Raw genomic sequence first — 17,537 nt, forward strand, 5'->3', positions numbered from 1 at the left:
GGGAGGGAGGGAGGGAGGGAGGGAGGAAGGAAGGAAGGGAGACAGGACACTTGGGAGAAGGCAGCAGGGGGATCAGAATTTCAAGGCCAGCCTCAGCTATGTAGCAATCTAATGGCCAACCTTGGATCCATGAGACTGTGTTTCAAAACTAACAATTAGAGGGGAAAAAGAGTCTTCCGCTTTTCCATCTGTGTGAGCTACAGGATATATTCAGAGGGTAGAGACAGCAGAAGAAACACCATCTGCTCCTAAAGCACACTAGCTTTGCTTGTGAGCTTTCTGCTTCCCCTCTGCTGGCCAGGCAGCCATGAGAACCCCAGAGGAAAAGGTAAAATGCAAGAAGCACTGGAGGCCATTACACCTCGCAGTCAGTCCAGCTCCACCTTCTTAAGTGGCCATGACCAACTGACTTTACTTTTTTACAGTTACCATCCAGACTCTCTTCAGAATGTTCAGAATGGTTCATGCAATGTCATACAGGAACCCTTAGAGTGAGCCTGACTGAGCTGCAGACTATTTAAATGATACAAAATGGCGACTGATATCCCTCATGGGATTCTAACAGTAATCCTGTTAAACAAATACCAAGGGTTGGGAGTTCCTGTCTTAGTTACTTTTTTGGCAACAGTAGCATAATACCTGACAGAAAAAAAAAATCTTCAGGGAGGAAGGGTTTACTTTGGTTCGCAGTTTGAGGTTACACAGTCCACCATGGTGAATGAGTTGGTTCTGTCTCTGTCGGTGGGAGCTCAGTGCCTACTTGCTTATTATCTGGGCAGACCAAGAAGCAGAGAGCACAGGAGCAGAAGTAGGGTTAGACTATAATCCTTAAAGGTCTTTTTCTCAGTAATAAAATACTGAGAAAGCTGCTTGATGAAGACAGTGGGAGATTAGCTTGTACAGCTTCTTGGTTGACTCTCACCCTAGCATTCTGGTTATTTAAAAATGATGTAAGTGTCAGAACTAGGAACTAACACTTGATAGCAATACAAGGTGCTTTTGTAGGAAAGTTGAGTTGTTGAATTTAAACATTCACAGTTCTAACATACAATTGGCCCTTGTTTGTGCAGTTCCTGTTTTAAGATTACCCATTAGCCGGGCGGTAGTGGCACACACCTTTAATCCCAGCACTTGGGAGACAGAGGCAGGTGGATTTCTGAGTTCTAGAGTTTGAGGCTAGCCTGGTCTACAGAATGAGTTCCAGGACAGCCAGGGCTACACAGAGAAACCCTGTCTCGAGAAACCAAAAAAAAAAAAAAAAAAAAGATTACCTATGAACCCTCAGTGTTAGCCCTGTCAAGCAGGAACTAGATTATTCTCAGGCAGGGCCTGAAGTTTAGAAGCTAAATGACTGTCCAAGGAAGTGGGGGGAGGCATAAAGTATGCTACTCTTTCTCCAGGATCTGGACAGATGCATCACGGACCTTCCACTGTGCAAAAAGTTGGCAGTGAGTTGACAGGTCTTTTTCTCATGCACTAACACTCATTGCTTTGGTGGGACTGTTATAGAGAGGACTGGAACCTGTGTGAAGGCTAGTGTGGTTTGAACACTCATGTGACTTTCAACAGCCCAGACCAAAATGGGCACAGACTACCTGGCTGGCTTAGCTTAGGGTCTCCCAGAAGCTGAACCTGAGACAAGGGTTTGAGTATGGTTGGCCAGTATAGGAGATGATCCCAGAGAGGAAAGAAGAACAGCCAATAGGAGGCTCTGTAACAACTGAGGGAAGCTAGAACTTGGCCTAGCTGTGGATTCTAAGATACTGTGCTGACCGTGCCTTGGAAGTGCTCCTGGCTCCTGTGCCTAGAGGGTAGAGTGGGCGTTCATTTCTCAGCCATCCCCACCAACCTGGAAAAACACTATAGTGGGATGAGAAAGTCTGAAGCCAGATGTCTTGGGTGCTGGCCACTGGATATCACACTGGCAACTGCCAAGAGGCAGGGTACAGCAATGTACGCCACACCTTGTTATCTGGAAAGAAAGGGCAGCAAGTAGGTGCTGTGACCAGAACATTCACATGCAGGTGATCAGCAGCCAAGCAGAGACTTCCAACCCAGGGGTCTGGCCTCAGCGTTTCCAGTGACCCAGCCCGCATTCCTGCCTTTGAGCAGAGTAGTTTCTCTCAGCAGAATGTGTAGCCAAGGGAAGCAGAAGGCTGTTTACTGAGGTTGCCTTACTTAGGCATAAAGTATACATGCCCACTTTTTAAATTGTGACCTTGAGGGAGGATGGCCTACCCCTAGCTCAGTTCTCTCATTTTCTATCGGGCTTCCCCCAGCTTCACAATGGAACTGCTAAGAGGACTTGGTGAGGTCCCACGCCATGAGTAAGTACCCTCTGTGCATTGGATATCTACTAAGGATGCTAAACTCACTGCTTCTCTTGGTACAGGTGACACCTCTGAAGAGACTCCAGGTCTATGGATTCAGGTCAGGGTTTTTATTTTACATTTTAATATTAATTGTGGTTAGATTAAGAACTCTCTGCTTTCCTGGTTACCACCTTCCCTTGCTCAGGTACTCATACCTGTTAGCTCCTCCACTCTGCTAAAAAATTGAGGGTCTGAGGCTTTCTAGCTTTTCTGTGCTTCGGTTCGTCTAGTGTTTCATCACAGCCTGTCTAACAGCGTGGAAAGCAAAGAGAGTTGGATAGCTTGGGTGGTCATGTATTCATCCCAGCAGGGGAAGTAGTAAGAGGAAAAAAAAAATCCCAGCCCTACTTGAGATGAGGAAACATGACACAGGGCAGAGGCTAGGATACCCAAGCCTTCCACTGAGTGTGGGTCAAAGGGCAGGGTCAACCCATCATTAGTTCAGGTTTGGGTCAGGTGACCGGAGAAGCCCAGATGACATCGCTGTGCCTACTCCATTCTGTCTACTCTAGGACCTGACAGGACCTCTCTCTGCTTCTGTACATTTTCCCAAGCTCCTCCTGGGGCTGCTCTAGGTTTTTGCAGCATGGATTCCAACGACACTTTCCATTTGCCCAACTCTCTCATTGCTTTCCCTGCAACAGCCTCACCCCTCAGTGTTCTTTATGGCTGCTGCCAAGACATTGGAAAAGTTAGATTTTTCTCCTTGACAGGAACTCTTCTGAAGATCTCACCTGGGAGAAATATCACTGGAACTGACTCAGCACAGATCTTCCAGGTAACATATATCCCAAGCCTTAAACAGAAAATCCTTCCTTAGGGTACCCACATGAAGATGATGTGTTTCCTTACTCCTGAAGATCACTAATACCTACTGGTGATAACATCATTGCCAGGTGTGGGACAGTCTCCCTTGCAGCTCTGCTGGGATGTCTTGGAACTATGGCTGCCATAGGCACACCATCCACACACAATTCTACTCATTAACAATAATGCTTTATACCAGCCCAGCAAAGAAGGTATCGATATACAGAAGGCAAGTACTAACATTGTGATTCACTTATACTTTTTATTTTTAATTACGTGTATGCATGTGTATCTGTGTATGGGTATATGCACATAAGTGCAGGTACCCCAGGAGGCCAGCAGAGGGCATCAGATCTCTAACAGGAGGTGATAAACTACCCAAGATGAGTTCTGGGAACTGAACTTGAGTTCACTGAAGTAGTAGTGGATGCAATCAGTCACTTTCCCAAGCCTTTCACTTTAGGTTTTGCCCATTTGGTAAGTTTCAGTGAAGGCCACCATGAAAACAAATGGGCTTGATCTAAGTAGCATCTCACATAAGGAATCTCTAGGGCTGATTTCAGTGTCTTCAGATCAGTAAAAACCAAGGCTTGGAAGAAGGGGAAGTGAGCCTGTCCTCTGCTCAGACGCTGAGCTTGTGAAGCTGGGCTGGAGGTCAGACCTGTAGACCACTAAAGCCTCAGCCTGTGCACTACCCACTTTGCTGACACGGCCAATTGGAATTATTCTTTTTGTGAGTAGTGTAGTGGGAAAGCAAACTGTAATTCTTCTAGTTAATAACTGGGACAACTTAGGGCCCCTGACTCATGCTCTTCAGTTCTGGCACAAACTCCTCTTTTCCCTGGGGTTTCCTGCCCAAGAAGCAGAACTGTCTAGCACAGCAAACAGTCTAGCACAGACACTCCTTGTTCTGTAATGCGATCCACACTTTGAACCTCTGAGCAGGGGTTTTGGGAATGGCAGAGTTGGAGGCTCCTTGGGTGGAATATCATGGAGTGGGTTGACTCATGCTCAGAGATTCTTCTCAGCTACGGGGTGGTGAGTCTTCTTGTGGCTGCTATAACACAACAGACCGAATTCTGATGTTCTAAAGTAAGAATGAAGCCGGACTTGGTAGCACATGCCTATAATCCCAGCTACTTGGGAGGCTGAGATAAGAGGATCACAAGTCAGGGCCATTCTAGGCTGCAGAGTAAATTCAAGGCCAATCTGGGCAATGTATTAAGACCCTGTCTCAAATTAAAAAAGAAAAATGAGGGCTTATGTTTGCCTACTATGTGCCAGGCTCTAAATTCAATCCTTAGTACTGAGGCAGGGTATAAAAATTATTTAGCATTTAAATTAATTTTCAATAATAATATAGGCACTCTTCAAATTCTAGAAGTGGCCATTCTTTCTCCCATTACTGTACTAATTCTTTTTTTTTTGATTTATTTATTTTATTTTATATGAGTACACTGTCACTGTCTTCAGACACCCCAGAAAAGGGCATTGAATTCCATTACAGATGGTTGTGAGCCACTATGTGGTTGCTGGGAATTGAACTCAGGACCTCTGGAAAAGCAGTCAGTGATCTTAATTGCTGAGCCATCTCTCCAGCCCTACTGTACTAATGCTTAACTAAGACACTTGATCTTTTCAGGTGACACAGTCACAAATACTAGATTAACAGTCAGAAGATACAAGGTTTTAATCTTAGTTTGGCACTAGCATCTCTCTGGCCACATGACTCAGAATGGCTTTTTAAAAAGCAAATAATTTAAGGTCTTAAATCACATTGTGAATTTACGATAATTACATTAAACACTGGAACTTGTGCCGGACTTGAACACTCATTAAAAATAGCACCAAATCTGCAGGACTTGAGAGGCAGAAGCAGAGGCCCAGGTGAAAGCTACAAGTTTAAAGCCAGCCTGGTCTACATAGTGAGTTCTAGCCTGGTTTACACAGTGAGCTCCAGACTGTATATAGTGAGTCCCAGCCTAGTCTACATACCAAATTCCAAGCCAATGGAGGCTCCCCACAACAAAGCCAAAACAAAATGAAACCCCTATATAAAACAAAACAAACACATTAAAAACAAAACAAAACAAAACAAAACACAATGGCTTCACTCAAAACAACAAACAACAACCCCAAATGATACAAAACCAAAGCAAAAACTTTACCACAATCTGAACCAAAGCAGCAATGGTTGCTTAACTTAAAAAATGACATGTGACCTCCCCTTTTTAGAGGTGGGGTTTCTCACTAGGTTGCCCAGATCAGCATCTGACCCCTGGGCTAAAGTAATCTTTCAGCTTCAACCTCTTGAGGAGTTGGGGCCGTAGCCGTGTACCCCTGCACCAGGTTCTCAATGTTCTTTCTTTACTCGTTCTTCACTCTGCGGTGTTCAACCACATTTCAGTACTGTTTCTCCAGGGAAACCAACAAACAACAACAAAGATTAAAAAACAAAACCAAAAGTACCCTTGAATACACAAATCAATGTGCTCTTTGACAAATGTAGGAATTGAGTTTAAGGATGCTTCTTCAAAGAATTAAAATACTCTGACAAAAAGCACGTTCTGGTTTATAGCAATTAAAGAAAACATGATATTGTCTCATTTTTCACTACTAATTGTCAGGAATGTGGAGAGTTGGATGTGTTGCCAGAATTAGTCATCTGTGGTGAACATTTTCTATGAAATAGAAACTCTGAGGGCTACTAACATTTTCAGAGTTAGACAAATTTTGCTTTACTTGAAACAAAACTTAAAGACAGGAAGAGTCCCCAGGACGGATATCAAGTCAAAAGGGAAAAACTGTTCTACTAAAATTAAAACAGCCAATATTGCTATAAGTTTGGCAAATAGAGATTAAAAAAAAAAAAGAAAAGATAATATGGATTCTCTGTCTCATAGGTTGTCAGAGACCAAAGCAAGAATACCAACAAGTAATGACTGTTGGGGTAAATGTACGGTCACACTCATCTATGGTGGTCCTTCATTCCATGGGATACCAATTGAGTCTAAATTCCTCTGTCAGCTAAGAACTGACTTCAGAGCTTTGGGTAAAGCCTTGAAGTCTTTCCTGTTCTTGTTAAAACACTGGCTTGTTCTTCCCTCTCCCACCTCATGGTGGGAGGTGGGAGACTGAGTGACAGCTGTCCAGAAGGGAAGCCCATTGGTGGGCTTGGAATGAAGGGAGAAAGGGTCACATGGAAATCGGCCCACGTCACACCCTCATTAACTTCATTGTTTAACAGACTCAACAAGCTGATGCCAGGCAACTATATATATTCAAGACCCTCTAAAAGGCAGGGCTTTGAGGCAGTCTCAATAGAATGAAAATTCCCCATTTTAGGACATGGCCAAGGACATTGGCAGCGTTTTAGCTTGACACTGACTCAGTGCATAAAACTGACTCTTGAGTAGAAAGCACTTGAAAGGAGAACAGTCAGCACCTGAGCAAAGTGAGAGCGGATGAGACCTCACCTTCCACCCATCCCAGTTCCTAAAGAACTGTCCTTGAAAGGCAGTATCAGAACCCTCTGCATACACCGAAGAGATCCTTGTGCACAGAATACATGAGGTCATTTTACCTGTGAATGACAGCTCTGATTCTCCAGGGGTTAACCCAAGAAATGCCTCCTCCCACTTCTTTGGCTTCAGAATGAACGTTCTGCAAGTCTGGGATTAAATTAGAATTCCTGTCTCCTATATTTGGTCCCCCAGAAGTTATGAGAAAGGAAGACAGGATGGAATTCTTTTAAAGCAGAGAAACCCAGATGACATTCTTGAAAAGCTTTCTCCGAACTCAGGGACACCTGTTCAGAACAAATTTGAAGCTTGAGATTCTGCAGATAGCTCACAGCGAAGACTCTTGTATTCCTTCCAGGAAGTGAGACGTGGGAACAAGCACACACATGGGTGCATGCATGCGTGCATAGTGCATACACACGCACGCACGCACGCACGCACGCACACCGGAGATCAGAAGAAGACCTGGGCTGCATACCACTCCCCTACAAGCTCAGACCCATTCTCTGCCCATACACAGCTCTACACAACCTGACCTCTTTTGGAACTCGAAAATGATGAACAATATATGCAGAAATATACCAATATTGGATTATGCGTCTCGAAAGTGTCATCGTACTAACAGGTCCATAGGAAGCCACCTGGCCCTTCAACATCGGGAAATGTTGGGTTAACTCAAAGTTCTCATCAGAGTCCGAATTTAGTCACTTCCACATAGGAGGGGACTGACTGGCTTTCTAATAACCAGGATCACTTCTTCCCCTTGGTGCGGTTCTCAGGCTGACCTCTGCTTCACTAGCCTTTTCCTTACTTTCCAAAGTCTGGCGCTCTTCAATGACCTTTCATAACACTATGGTTTTCATTCATGAAGCAACAGGAAAAACTGCCTGCCTTCAGGTAAAAGTTAAGAAAATAAAAAACACCCTAAACCAGGTTGGGTATGGCAGCATACCCCTGTAGTCCCAGCTAGTCCTGAAACTAAGCAGGATTGCAGGACTCTAGGCTGTGCAGCAAGGCTAAGCAATACAGAACCAAACAAAAACCCCAACCAACCAACCAAACAAATAAGAAGCAAAACCAATAGAAAAGCACAACAGTGTTTGACATTTTTGTTTTGTTTTTGTTTGTTTTTTAAATAGGACTTAGCACAGCATAGGGCCAGCAAAGTGTCACAACTGCTCCAACAACAGGACAAACACAAGCAGTAGGCTGGGGCAGCAGGGGCTTGGGCACTGAGGCTGGAGGACTGGGGATTCGTGGCTGGTCTGGGCCACTAAGTACAGAGCTTCACACCAGTACAAGCTCTGAACTTGCCAGCTACTAGATGGTATGGGCTGGCATACCATCTGCCTTCCTCCAACCCTTAAGAGGTAGAAAGCATTTGACTAGGGTGTGTATGGAAGGGGAGGGGAGCGCTCACTGCAGCGGCTTGTTCAGGCTGCTCAGCTCATATGGGAGGCTCTACAGATGTGGGCTTTCTTTCTTATTAGGGACTTCGATTTTATTTTATTTTATTATTATTTATTTTTTTTTTGAGACAGGGTTTCTCTGTGTAAGCCTGGCTGTCCTGGAACTCACTCTGTAGACCAGGCTGGCCTTGAACTCAGAAATCTGCCTGCCTCTGCCTCCCAAGTGCTGGGATTAAAGGCGTGTGCCACCACCGCCTGGCTTGGGACTTCAATTTTAAAGTAATGTTCAGGATGATTTTGAAGAGGATTGAACTTTTGAACTATAAGCATTCTCTCTCTCTGTCTCTCTCTGTGTCTCTGTCTCTGTCACACACACACACACACACACACACACACACACACACTATCTGAACTTAACTGACAGGCAACCTTCCTAAGACCTTCTTGTATTGGTGTGTCCCTCATCAGGCAAGCCCAGGCTGCCTACCTGTTCACCAAGAAGCCCTTGCTCTGTTGGCTAACTGGTGCTGTGTGCATGTATCACAGTCCTGCCAACAGTCTCCTGGCTTCCTCCAGCCTTGGGAGAAAGCGTTATTCAAGTAGGGAATCCCTGTGAATATGGTATTGGAATGAGTATTCAGGAGAGAGAAGACTCTAGGGCTGCAGGGGAAAGAGGCAACTCATCCGGATAGTCTGCATACTGCAGAAGTCTCCAGAAGCGCTTGCTTTCAGTGCTTAGGCGTATAGCACAAAGACACATTCCTTTCAACCACTTTCTCTGGAGCACCCCAGCTCCTCTAGCCACGCCCAAGTCGAACCCTGGGCTAGGTCAGAGCCCCACAAGAAAACAAACAAGGCTTTGAGTCTTTTGTGACCAAATCAAAGAGCTGCTCAAATTCAAATTGAGAGAGAGAGAGAGAGAGAGAGAGAGAGAGAGAGAGATATGCTCTACCACACACTGTTTACTACTTTCAACAAACACACCCAATCAGAAAGAAGAAACCTGGATTTAGCTAAACCATGGAAATGTTTGTAAACTCTTGGCTGTTGTTGCCTACTGAATGAAGTCTCCGAAATTAACCTTTTAAGAGTCAACGTCTGAAATTAAAGCAAAACAACAATATCAACAGTGGCAGCAACACACACACACACACACACACACACACACACAAAACCAAAACCCTGGATACTCTCACCCTGGAAAAAAACACTGCTTGCCAAATTCAATTTTGTCTTGGCAAGTTGCTTACCAAAGTAACAATTCAGCCCTTCTGTGAGGTTACAAAGAAAGCATTTCCCCTTGACTCTGGAGAGAATGCCTTTCATGTGATCTTCAAATCATGTCACTTATTTTAAAGGTACACCAAACAAACTTCTCTTTCCTTGTTCTTGTTTCTTCCCACAGTGCCTAATACAGACTCTGTAGGGTGAAAGCCAACAGGGAGATCCCACTTGAGGCTGGGCAGGATCCCAGGGTCCCGAAGGTTAGTTTGTGTTCTTGTCTATGGTCTGGGGGCTTGGACACAGGTGTGCTCCCCTCCCACCTCACTCCTAGTCTTTATATTCCTAACATATGCTACAAAACAAAAGCACCTACTGCCTCTCAAACGACAGTGACAATACTGTCAATAAGCATGCAGGTTACAGAGGGATGTACACTCAGAAAATGCTCAACAGATGTGTCACACACATAGAGCAAGAGCAAACAGCAACTGGGACCTTCCAAAGTGGTACAAACCCCACCCCTGGGTAGAATCCTTCTGCAGTTCTAAGTCATTTGAAGTCTGATGTGTACTATCTGCCTTAAAAGGGAGACCTTTCCATTCAATTCAGGTGAGAGAGTGTGTCACTTGGAACTCCAGAGTAAACTTCATCCCAAACAACTAACAGGACACACCAGCCGACAAGGGTTACATCAGACCTTACGTTTGAAGTGGGTAGAAGGGCACTTACCAATTTGGTCTTCTGGGATCAGTGACTCGATAGGGGGGTCCAGTTCAGAGCTCTGAGACAAATAATTCTTGACCTGGGTCATAAACTGCCGGATGGTCTGCAGCATGTCGGTGCTGGACACATGGCATTCCTTGTTCTCCTTCAGGAAGCTCACGTAGTCCTGCACCAGGCACCCAAAATAGGTACATTTGTCCCGGGACAGCTCTGCGATCCTGCGGACCATCCGCTTCTCTGGGGTCATGAAGGAGCTGAACACCCCGCTCATCTTTCGCAACTGGGACTTGACAAGCTTGGGCAGCACAAAAGAGCTGTTCCTCTTCTTTTTGGACTTGATGGGAGGTGCCATGGTCTCCTGGTCACTCTCCCCTTCGTAGTCCTCCAGGCTGCTGGTGGTGTCAGCCTCGTACCCATACAGAGGCATGCTCCGGTCGAACTCCAGCGAGTCGGAGGAGGAAGTGGAAAGGCTCATGTCGCTCAGCCTCTGCCTGGCTCCATGGCACGGTGGTGGCTGTGATTCAGAGCCGGGCGGCGGCGCCCTTGTGCAATCCCCGGGGGCGTCCCTAGGCGGGGCTCCACCTGCGTGCCCAGCTGTGCCCATCTCCAGCTCGAGCTCGGGCTCCAGCTCCGGGCTCCGGCTGGGCCGGCAGGCGGTCAAGGTCTTGGCGCTGCTTTCCGCTTCCAAAAAAGAAGCCTGCTTCTTCAGCCGGGGTGGAGGGATGGGAGTTGGTTTTGTTCCAAGCAGAGCTACGTTCCCATGTTTGCTATGGTTGACTGTTTCTGGCATGCTCGTCTGGGGTTCAGTCCTGGATAGCCCAGGGCTTGTGTGCAGACTATTAATAGCGGGTGGCGGGGGCCTGGGTGGGGGGGACCGAGGTCTCTCGGTGCCATTCGCGTTGGGAGTCCTTGTGCTCGGCCGCTTTGGGCCTGTGCTGAGGTCCTGGCTGTGCACTTTCAAGAAAAGAGGATTAATAAAACACAAGGCTCCGTTGGTCTGGCTGCACTCCAGCTCCGAAGGCGTCCTGGTTTTTATAGAATGCACTCCATTTATAAGGCAGAGCTGACGCAAGGAGGCAGGGCAGATGCCGGCTGAGGAAAGAGGTCTATGGGGAGGTGGGGAGTTTGGGGGTTTGTTGTCTGCCGAGGAGCTCCAAAAATCTGAAAGTCATTATCAGTGAAGACAAGAATGTAAATATAGTGCACTTGGGACATTCCTTCACACACACACACACACACACACACACACACACACACGCACTGTGAGGGCAACAGAGGCTTAACTTGGGGTCTACTTTTTTCCTTTGATCCTCCTGCCCTCCCTCCTTTCACTGTGTTCCCTTACTGGAAAGAGCAGAAAGGCAGCTATGGGTTCACAGAGAGACTCCAGGGGCCTCTCACCTTCAAAGCCTTTGAGAAAGGTTGGCTGAGCCAACAGGCAGCTCCAGCCCAGCCCTTCACACAGGTAAGAAGGGCAAAGAAAACTGGAATGGATCCAGGATAAGCTCATAAAGGGCACAGAACTACTGAGCTTGCTTTTCAAACTCCCACTTAGCCCAGAGAGCAACGCCACCCTTTCCAATCAGCTTCTCCCGGGTACCCTCCAAGGAGGCGGCTGCCAGCCAAGGAATCCATCTGGCCTCCAAGTTCCCCTTTATGAGGTAGGACCAGCAGCTGGGCCTAGGGGATATTACACAATCTACTTGAGGTTTTACACATTCAGCATTAAAACCCAACAAAGAGGAAAACTGCATTCAAGGGTCCCATCCCTACAGGGGCTGGGATGGGGGTGCAGTGTGTGTGTGTGTGTGTGTGAGAGAGAGAGAGACAGAAAGAGACACACACACGCACACACACACACACACACACACACAGAGAGAGAGAGAGAGAGAGAGAGAGAGAGAGAGAGAGAGAGACAGAGACAGAGAGAGAGACAGAGAGAGAGAGATTGAGATTGTTTTACGTTCTAGACGTCATTCAAACACTGTAGTCTGATTGTTGTCAACCTATCCAAAAACCAAAGTCCTAAAATCTTAAAAGAATTCTCTTTCCATCTAGGAGGAAAATATTTAACTAAAGTTAAACCCATACTGATTCTGGAGAGCAGTGGGATAAAGTCAAACCAGGTGAACTGTGTGTATTGCTCTATTGTCAGCCACAGTCTGGTAGAGTCGTGGGGGGTAGGGGGGAAAGGGGAAGAGATTGGCAGAGGCAGACTTCAGAAGTCCCAGCTGCCAGAGTAAGGACCATTGGCAGGATGAGTGACACGGCCCATAACAGCAGGGTGGGAGCTGATTAAGAGGGGAAAAGAGACAAGTGTCATTAAGAGGTCTTCGTTGTTACCCTCTTCATAGGACCAGAATGCCACAGGTGTCTGTGTGCCACTGAAGAGAGAAGTGATGCAAGAGGACGTGCGATGCCCCACACTGCACCTCTCTTTCTGTTAGCTGGCTTTTCTCAGAAAGAGAAGACTCTGACAGGTCATACGGGTATATGCTGGGCGCTCTACTTCTGGGGAGCCTTACTCATTGGATGGGAGAAGATTTGGAGTTATCTGGGCACACTTAGCTCCAGTTTTTGAGAGTTAGATGAACACTGAGATAACGAATCCCAGAAAGTGTGACTCAGATACCTCATGGTTCTGAGCTACATTTTGCCACAGAAGTGGGATTCTTACAGGTGTTTTTGATGTAGTGATGGGGTCACAAGCAACCCCACAGGGATTCATTTTAAGACAGACCTATGCATGGGCACCCACTTACTTAGTCCCAGCTGGGCTAGTTCTTCAAGCTGAGACTCCGTCTTGGCTGTTGAAATGGCATAAGGCAGCTTCAAGGTGAATGGCAGAACATCCCTGTTATAAGCAAAAAAGGGGAGAATGTTTATAATTACATGGCTGGTGACTCTTACATTCTTTTTTCACTCTGGAAATGTTTCATCTTAAACTGTCGAGAACATCTCAAGTTGACACCATACCACATCCAACCACACCTTCTCTCTTTTGGCTACTCTCATCTGAATTATCCCACTGTGGCACAGGCCGAGACACAAGGCTGCTTGATTGAATCTGGGCCGGCCAATGATCAAGTCTCCCTGCTGGGTAGCATTAGGTGTGTAGAGTTCAATATCAGAATGATTTTGCTGATAGACACATCACTTCTGTAATGCATGATGTCGATCTTCATGTTGAATGCTTACTCTTTAGACAGGGATGTTCAATTATCAATCCCTATTACCTTATAGGCAGCAGGCTCTCAGCAAGTATCTGCTGCTCACCTCAGATGCACTTTCATTGTGCCACATTCCAACTGGAGATCACTCATGTGACCTCTGTGTGCTAGAAATGAAAGTCTCTACTGTGTTTTACAGCAAATGTACTCTAATTTGGATGTACACATGGGTCCCTGGGGTGTGTGTCTCCTTATACTATGCATTCCTTATACTATACATAGATTCCTTATACTATACATAGATTCAGGAGATCTGGGTGGGGCTCCCAGGTCATGAATGCCATTTGCCATTGGATCGACCTTTGAAGGCAAGTTTCAGGTGCCTCGTGTCAACAACCATCAAAGAGGATGGCAGCATGTGCTGATGTGCCATATGCAGAGGGGAGCCAGAAAGCAACAAGCTTAATAGGAAAACACCAAGCCAACATCAGGGTCCTGCCATGGTCAGGGCATAAAGTCTTCAGGAGCAAATGCATGGACCATGGTATGTTTCTCAGAAAGGGGATTGGCAGATGGAATAAACAGCCATTCATTTCATCTGCAAGGCTGAGAACCAAGATCTAAGAACTCATAAGGTTGGCACTGGTGTCAGCATAAGCCCCTGACCAGGAGAAGGTCATATTCAAAGACAATGGTGACCCAAACAAAAAGGAGTTATTTATTTATTTATTTATTTATTTGTAGTGGTGTTGGACTTAGGAAAAAAAATTAATTTACTCCTTTACTCCACAAATGTTTATTAAAAGCTAGGAGAAACAGACATTGTTCTGGGCCAGGAAGAAAACAGGAGTCCCTGTCAGAATAGAGAACCATCCCAATGACCACTACTAGGATATAAACAAGTAAGCTATGCATAGAATTTATGGGAAGGGTCACAAACCATGGGAAAACATGTGTGAAGCCAGGTGTTAGGAGGCACACTTGCAGCACTATGTATGACAGGGAGGCTTAAGCAGGGGCATCAGAAGTTCCAGGCCAGCTGGGATTTGCCACACAGCAGATTCCAGAACAGCCTGCTTTCAGAAATAAAGTAAATAAAAATATGAGAGGGCCAGCCAGTGAGATGACCCAGTGAACAAAGTTGGTCACTATGCCAACCTGGCCCCCTGAGCTTGATCCAAGAAACCCATGGAAAGATGAATGAAAAGAACTGAGTCCAAGAGTTGTGCTCTGGCATCTACACACACAGTGTGGCACCAACTTCCCCAGGAATTATCCTCTGAGATCCACATACACACTGTGGCACCAGCAAACCCCCCCCCCAATCCACACATTAAAAAAGAAATTAAGTCAAAAAAAAGTATTTGAAAGCAATTGTGGCCTAGGACAAGATTCCTAAATAGTTATTCAGATTATATATAATATACATATTATATACATTACACAGACATACACACAGACACACACAGACACAGACACAGACACAGACACACACACACACACACACACACACACACACAGTCTGGGGACTCAGGAAATGTCTCAGTAGTTAAAGTATTTGCCTTACAAACTTGAGGACTGGTGTTTGGAACCTTCAAACCTAAGTACATGTCACACGGGTAGGCGACCCCTGTAATACCAGCCTCATAAGGCAGAGGTAAAGAACTTCCAGAGCAAGCTGGCTAGTGAGAATAGCCATATTGCTGAGCTCTGGCTTTGGCTGAGAGACCCTGCCTCTGTGAGTAAGATGGATATGCCATTGAGGATGATTCCTGACATGCACAAGCACATGTATGAATGTGCACCCTGCCCACATGCACCCACACGCATGCAAGACGCATACATATGACATACACAAATAGAAAAAGAAAGACATATCCAGTGAGTAAATCACATAGGGAAGACAATTCCAAGGAGTGAGAACAGTAGGTGAACAGGGCCTGGGATGGGGAGGGTCTGACACAAGGAGAACAGCAGCAAGTAGGTCACTGTGGCAGGGATGGAGTTAGTGAGGGATGGAAATGGAAGCTTCAGCCTCTTAATTTGTCATCAAAAATTGCCTTGAAAGTTTCTGTTGAAAAAAAAAATCATACACCAACTCATTCTGTTGTTTATGGTAAGATTAGGCAACACTGTGGAATGAACTAGATCCAATCTGGGTGGCTGGAAAATCTTGGAACCCTTAAAGCTGTTGACAGTCAATTACAAAGCTGCCGAGTCCATGAAAATAACAAAGCAAGGGTGTTCCGACACCCAGTGGTGTCACCCAAACTCTACTATGCTCTCCTACGATGTCAGGAGGCTGCTTCTCCTGAGGGTATCCAGCCCTGGTCAACTCCTGCTTCTGTGAGGCCTTTACACCTGACCTGAGATTGTGAACAGTCTCTTCGGCGTCCAGGCTGAGGCAGTGACCCTGACTCTAATCTGAAGTGTTTTCTAATGAGAACTAGAATTTTGTAACACAAAGGTATATTACAAACATGTGTTTGTAAAACCTCAGTCCATTCTAATCTACTTTCTTTATGCAATGTGGAGAAAAGTTACATATAACAAAACCAACCTATGTTTATTTTAAGCTTTTACCTAGCTCAGCATGCTACATGGAGTCTAAACATCATCTGACTGGCTTGGGTTTTTTTTAATGACACAGGACGGGAAGCTAAACCTGGCATTTGTTAATAGACGGTTATAGGTTTTGACTTATTTAGACAATTAAATGTTGTACATGAGCCACCTTACACTGGAGTACCCAGCATCTTAACATACGCATGACACACATGCATGAACACACCCACACACACTTCTTTCTTATCTCCACCATATTTAAAAAACAAAGGAGCATCCAATGTTAAAGTTTGCACATAACAAAATAGAGCAAACATCTTACATACAGAACTTTCTCCCAAGAGTTTCAGTACATGCACGACCTAGATTTATTTTATCTTTGCTCTGTATTTGTATGTTTTGTTTCTAAAGAAAGGGAGACTAATCTTATCCAGCAGCTACTGCTGCGATGCACCAAGCATTTGAACACCTGTGGGGCCTAGCGACCATGCTAGGAAAAAGCTATGTTCTCCCTCACTCAGTGATTATCAGGATCATACAACACACTGACTAGGGTAGCCCTTGATGCACTCCATAGAACCTGTGGGAGGAAAGCAGGGACTGGAACCAGGTGTGTTGAAACTCAGGCATTCAGAGTTGGCAGGATAGAGTAAGGAAATGTGGGCTTTGGCATCAAGGTAAAAGAAGATTCAAATTCTCTGTCTCTGTCTCTGTCTCTCTTTCTCTTTCTCTCTCTCTCTCTCTCTCTCTCTCTCTCTCTCTCTCTCTCTCTCTCTCTCTCTCTCTCTCTCTGTGTGTGTGTGTGTCTAGTTGCTCAAGGCAGGGTCATTGATATAACCCAGGCTGACCTGAAACTCTCAATCTTCCTGCTTTAGCTTCTTGAGTGCTGGGATTATAGGTGCATTCTATTTCTGCTAGTTTTGTTTCTTTTTTAGATTTACTTCTTTTCCTTATATGTATGAGTGTTTCGCCTGCATGTATATCTTGCCAAATGTATGCCTGGTGCCCTTGGAGGCCAGAAACATATGTCAGATCCTCTGGGACTAGAGTGACAGCTGTAAGCCAAGAATCAAATGCCAGTCCTCTAGAAGACCAGCCAGCGCTCTTACCACTGCCCCACCCCAGCAATTTCTACAAGCCCCTCAGAGCCGCTGGGTTTTGATTATATGATGGTAAGGAAGGACCTCACTCCCATAGTTCTAATTCACAAGGCTGCCAGGAGGGCAAGGGATGATGTGCCTGTTTTATCTGGCACAAATATACAAGACTCTAGTTACTATTTCAATATTACAAGTATGGTCCAAGCCCAGCAGCAATATCAGCATCTCATGGGGGCTAGCTGGACATGCAGAATGTGGCACAGCCCAGACCCTTTGAGATTGCCTCTTAACAGAGTTACAATTGATGCGGGGGCACAGCTGAGTGTGAAAAGCACTTGTTCCTCTATACTGTGTTGGCACTGCCCTGGTTGCTGATGGAAGGCAGTCACTACTTCTTTTCCCAACTGTGGATTCTTTTGTCCACGCACACGGGGTATGGTCTGTGTGGGAACCCACCATCATCTCGATGATGAATTCTCTCTCAGCAACCAGGGAGAAGACTTCAGAAATACTTTGGTAAGACTGGATCCTGTCAACCACTGATGACCAAGCATGTCAGGAAGGAACATTAGAGGAGCAATGGAAGCAAAAGATAAATGACTGTCAGGCCCCTTTACCTGCAAATGTTGATGCTGGGATCTTCTGT

The 17,537-nt window shown here is 45.7% G+C and overlaps 1 protein-coding gene across 4 annotated transcripts in view; it reads right to left on the minus strand.

Moving 5' to 3' along the window:
* The window catches only part of Rin2 (Ras and Rab interactor 2), a 168,638-nt gene that overhangs the window by 17,895 nt on the left and 133,206 nt on the right, over positions 1–17,537 (minus strand). For all 4 annotated transcript variants that reach the window (XM_028756574.1, XM_028756576.1, XM_028756577.1 and 1 more), the window contains 2 exons: positions 12,819–12,910; positions 10,063–11,217 (listed from right to left, as the gene is read on the minus strand). In XM_028756574.1, coding sequence (XP_028612407.1) covers positions 10,063–11,217; positions 12,819–12,910 — 1,247 coding nt within the window. The remainder of the gene's footprint in view (positions 1–10,062; positions 11,218–12,818; positions 12,911–17,537) is intronic.

The sequence above is a fragment of the Grammomys surdaster genome, unplaced genomic scaffold (assembly GCF_004785775.1).
Source record: "Grammomys surdaster isolate TR1022 unplaced genomic scaffold, NIH_TR_1.0 129, whole genome shotgun sequence".
NCBI classification, from domain to species: domain Eukaryota; kingdom Metazoa; phylum Chordata; class Mammalia; order Rodentia; family Muridae; genus Grammomys; species Grammomys surdaster.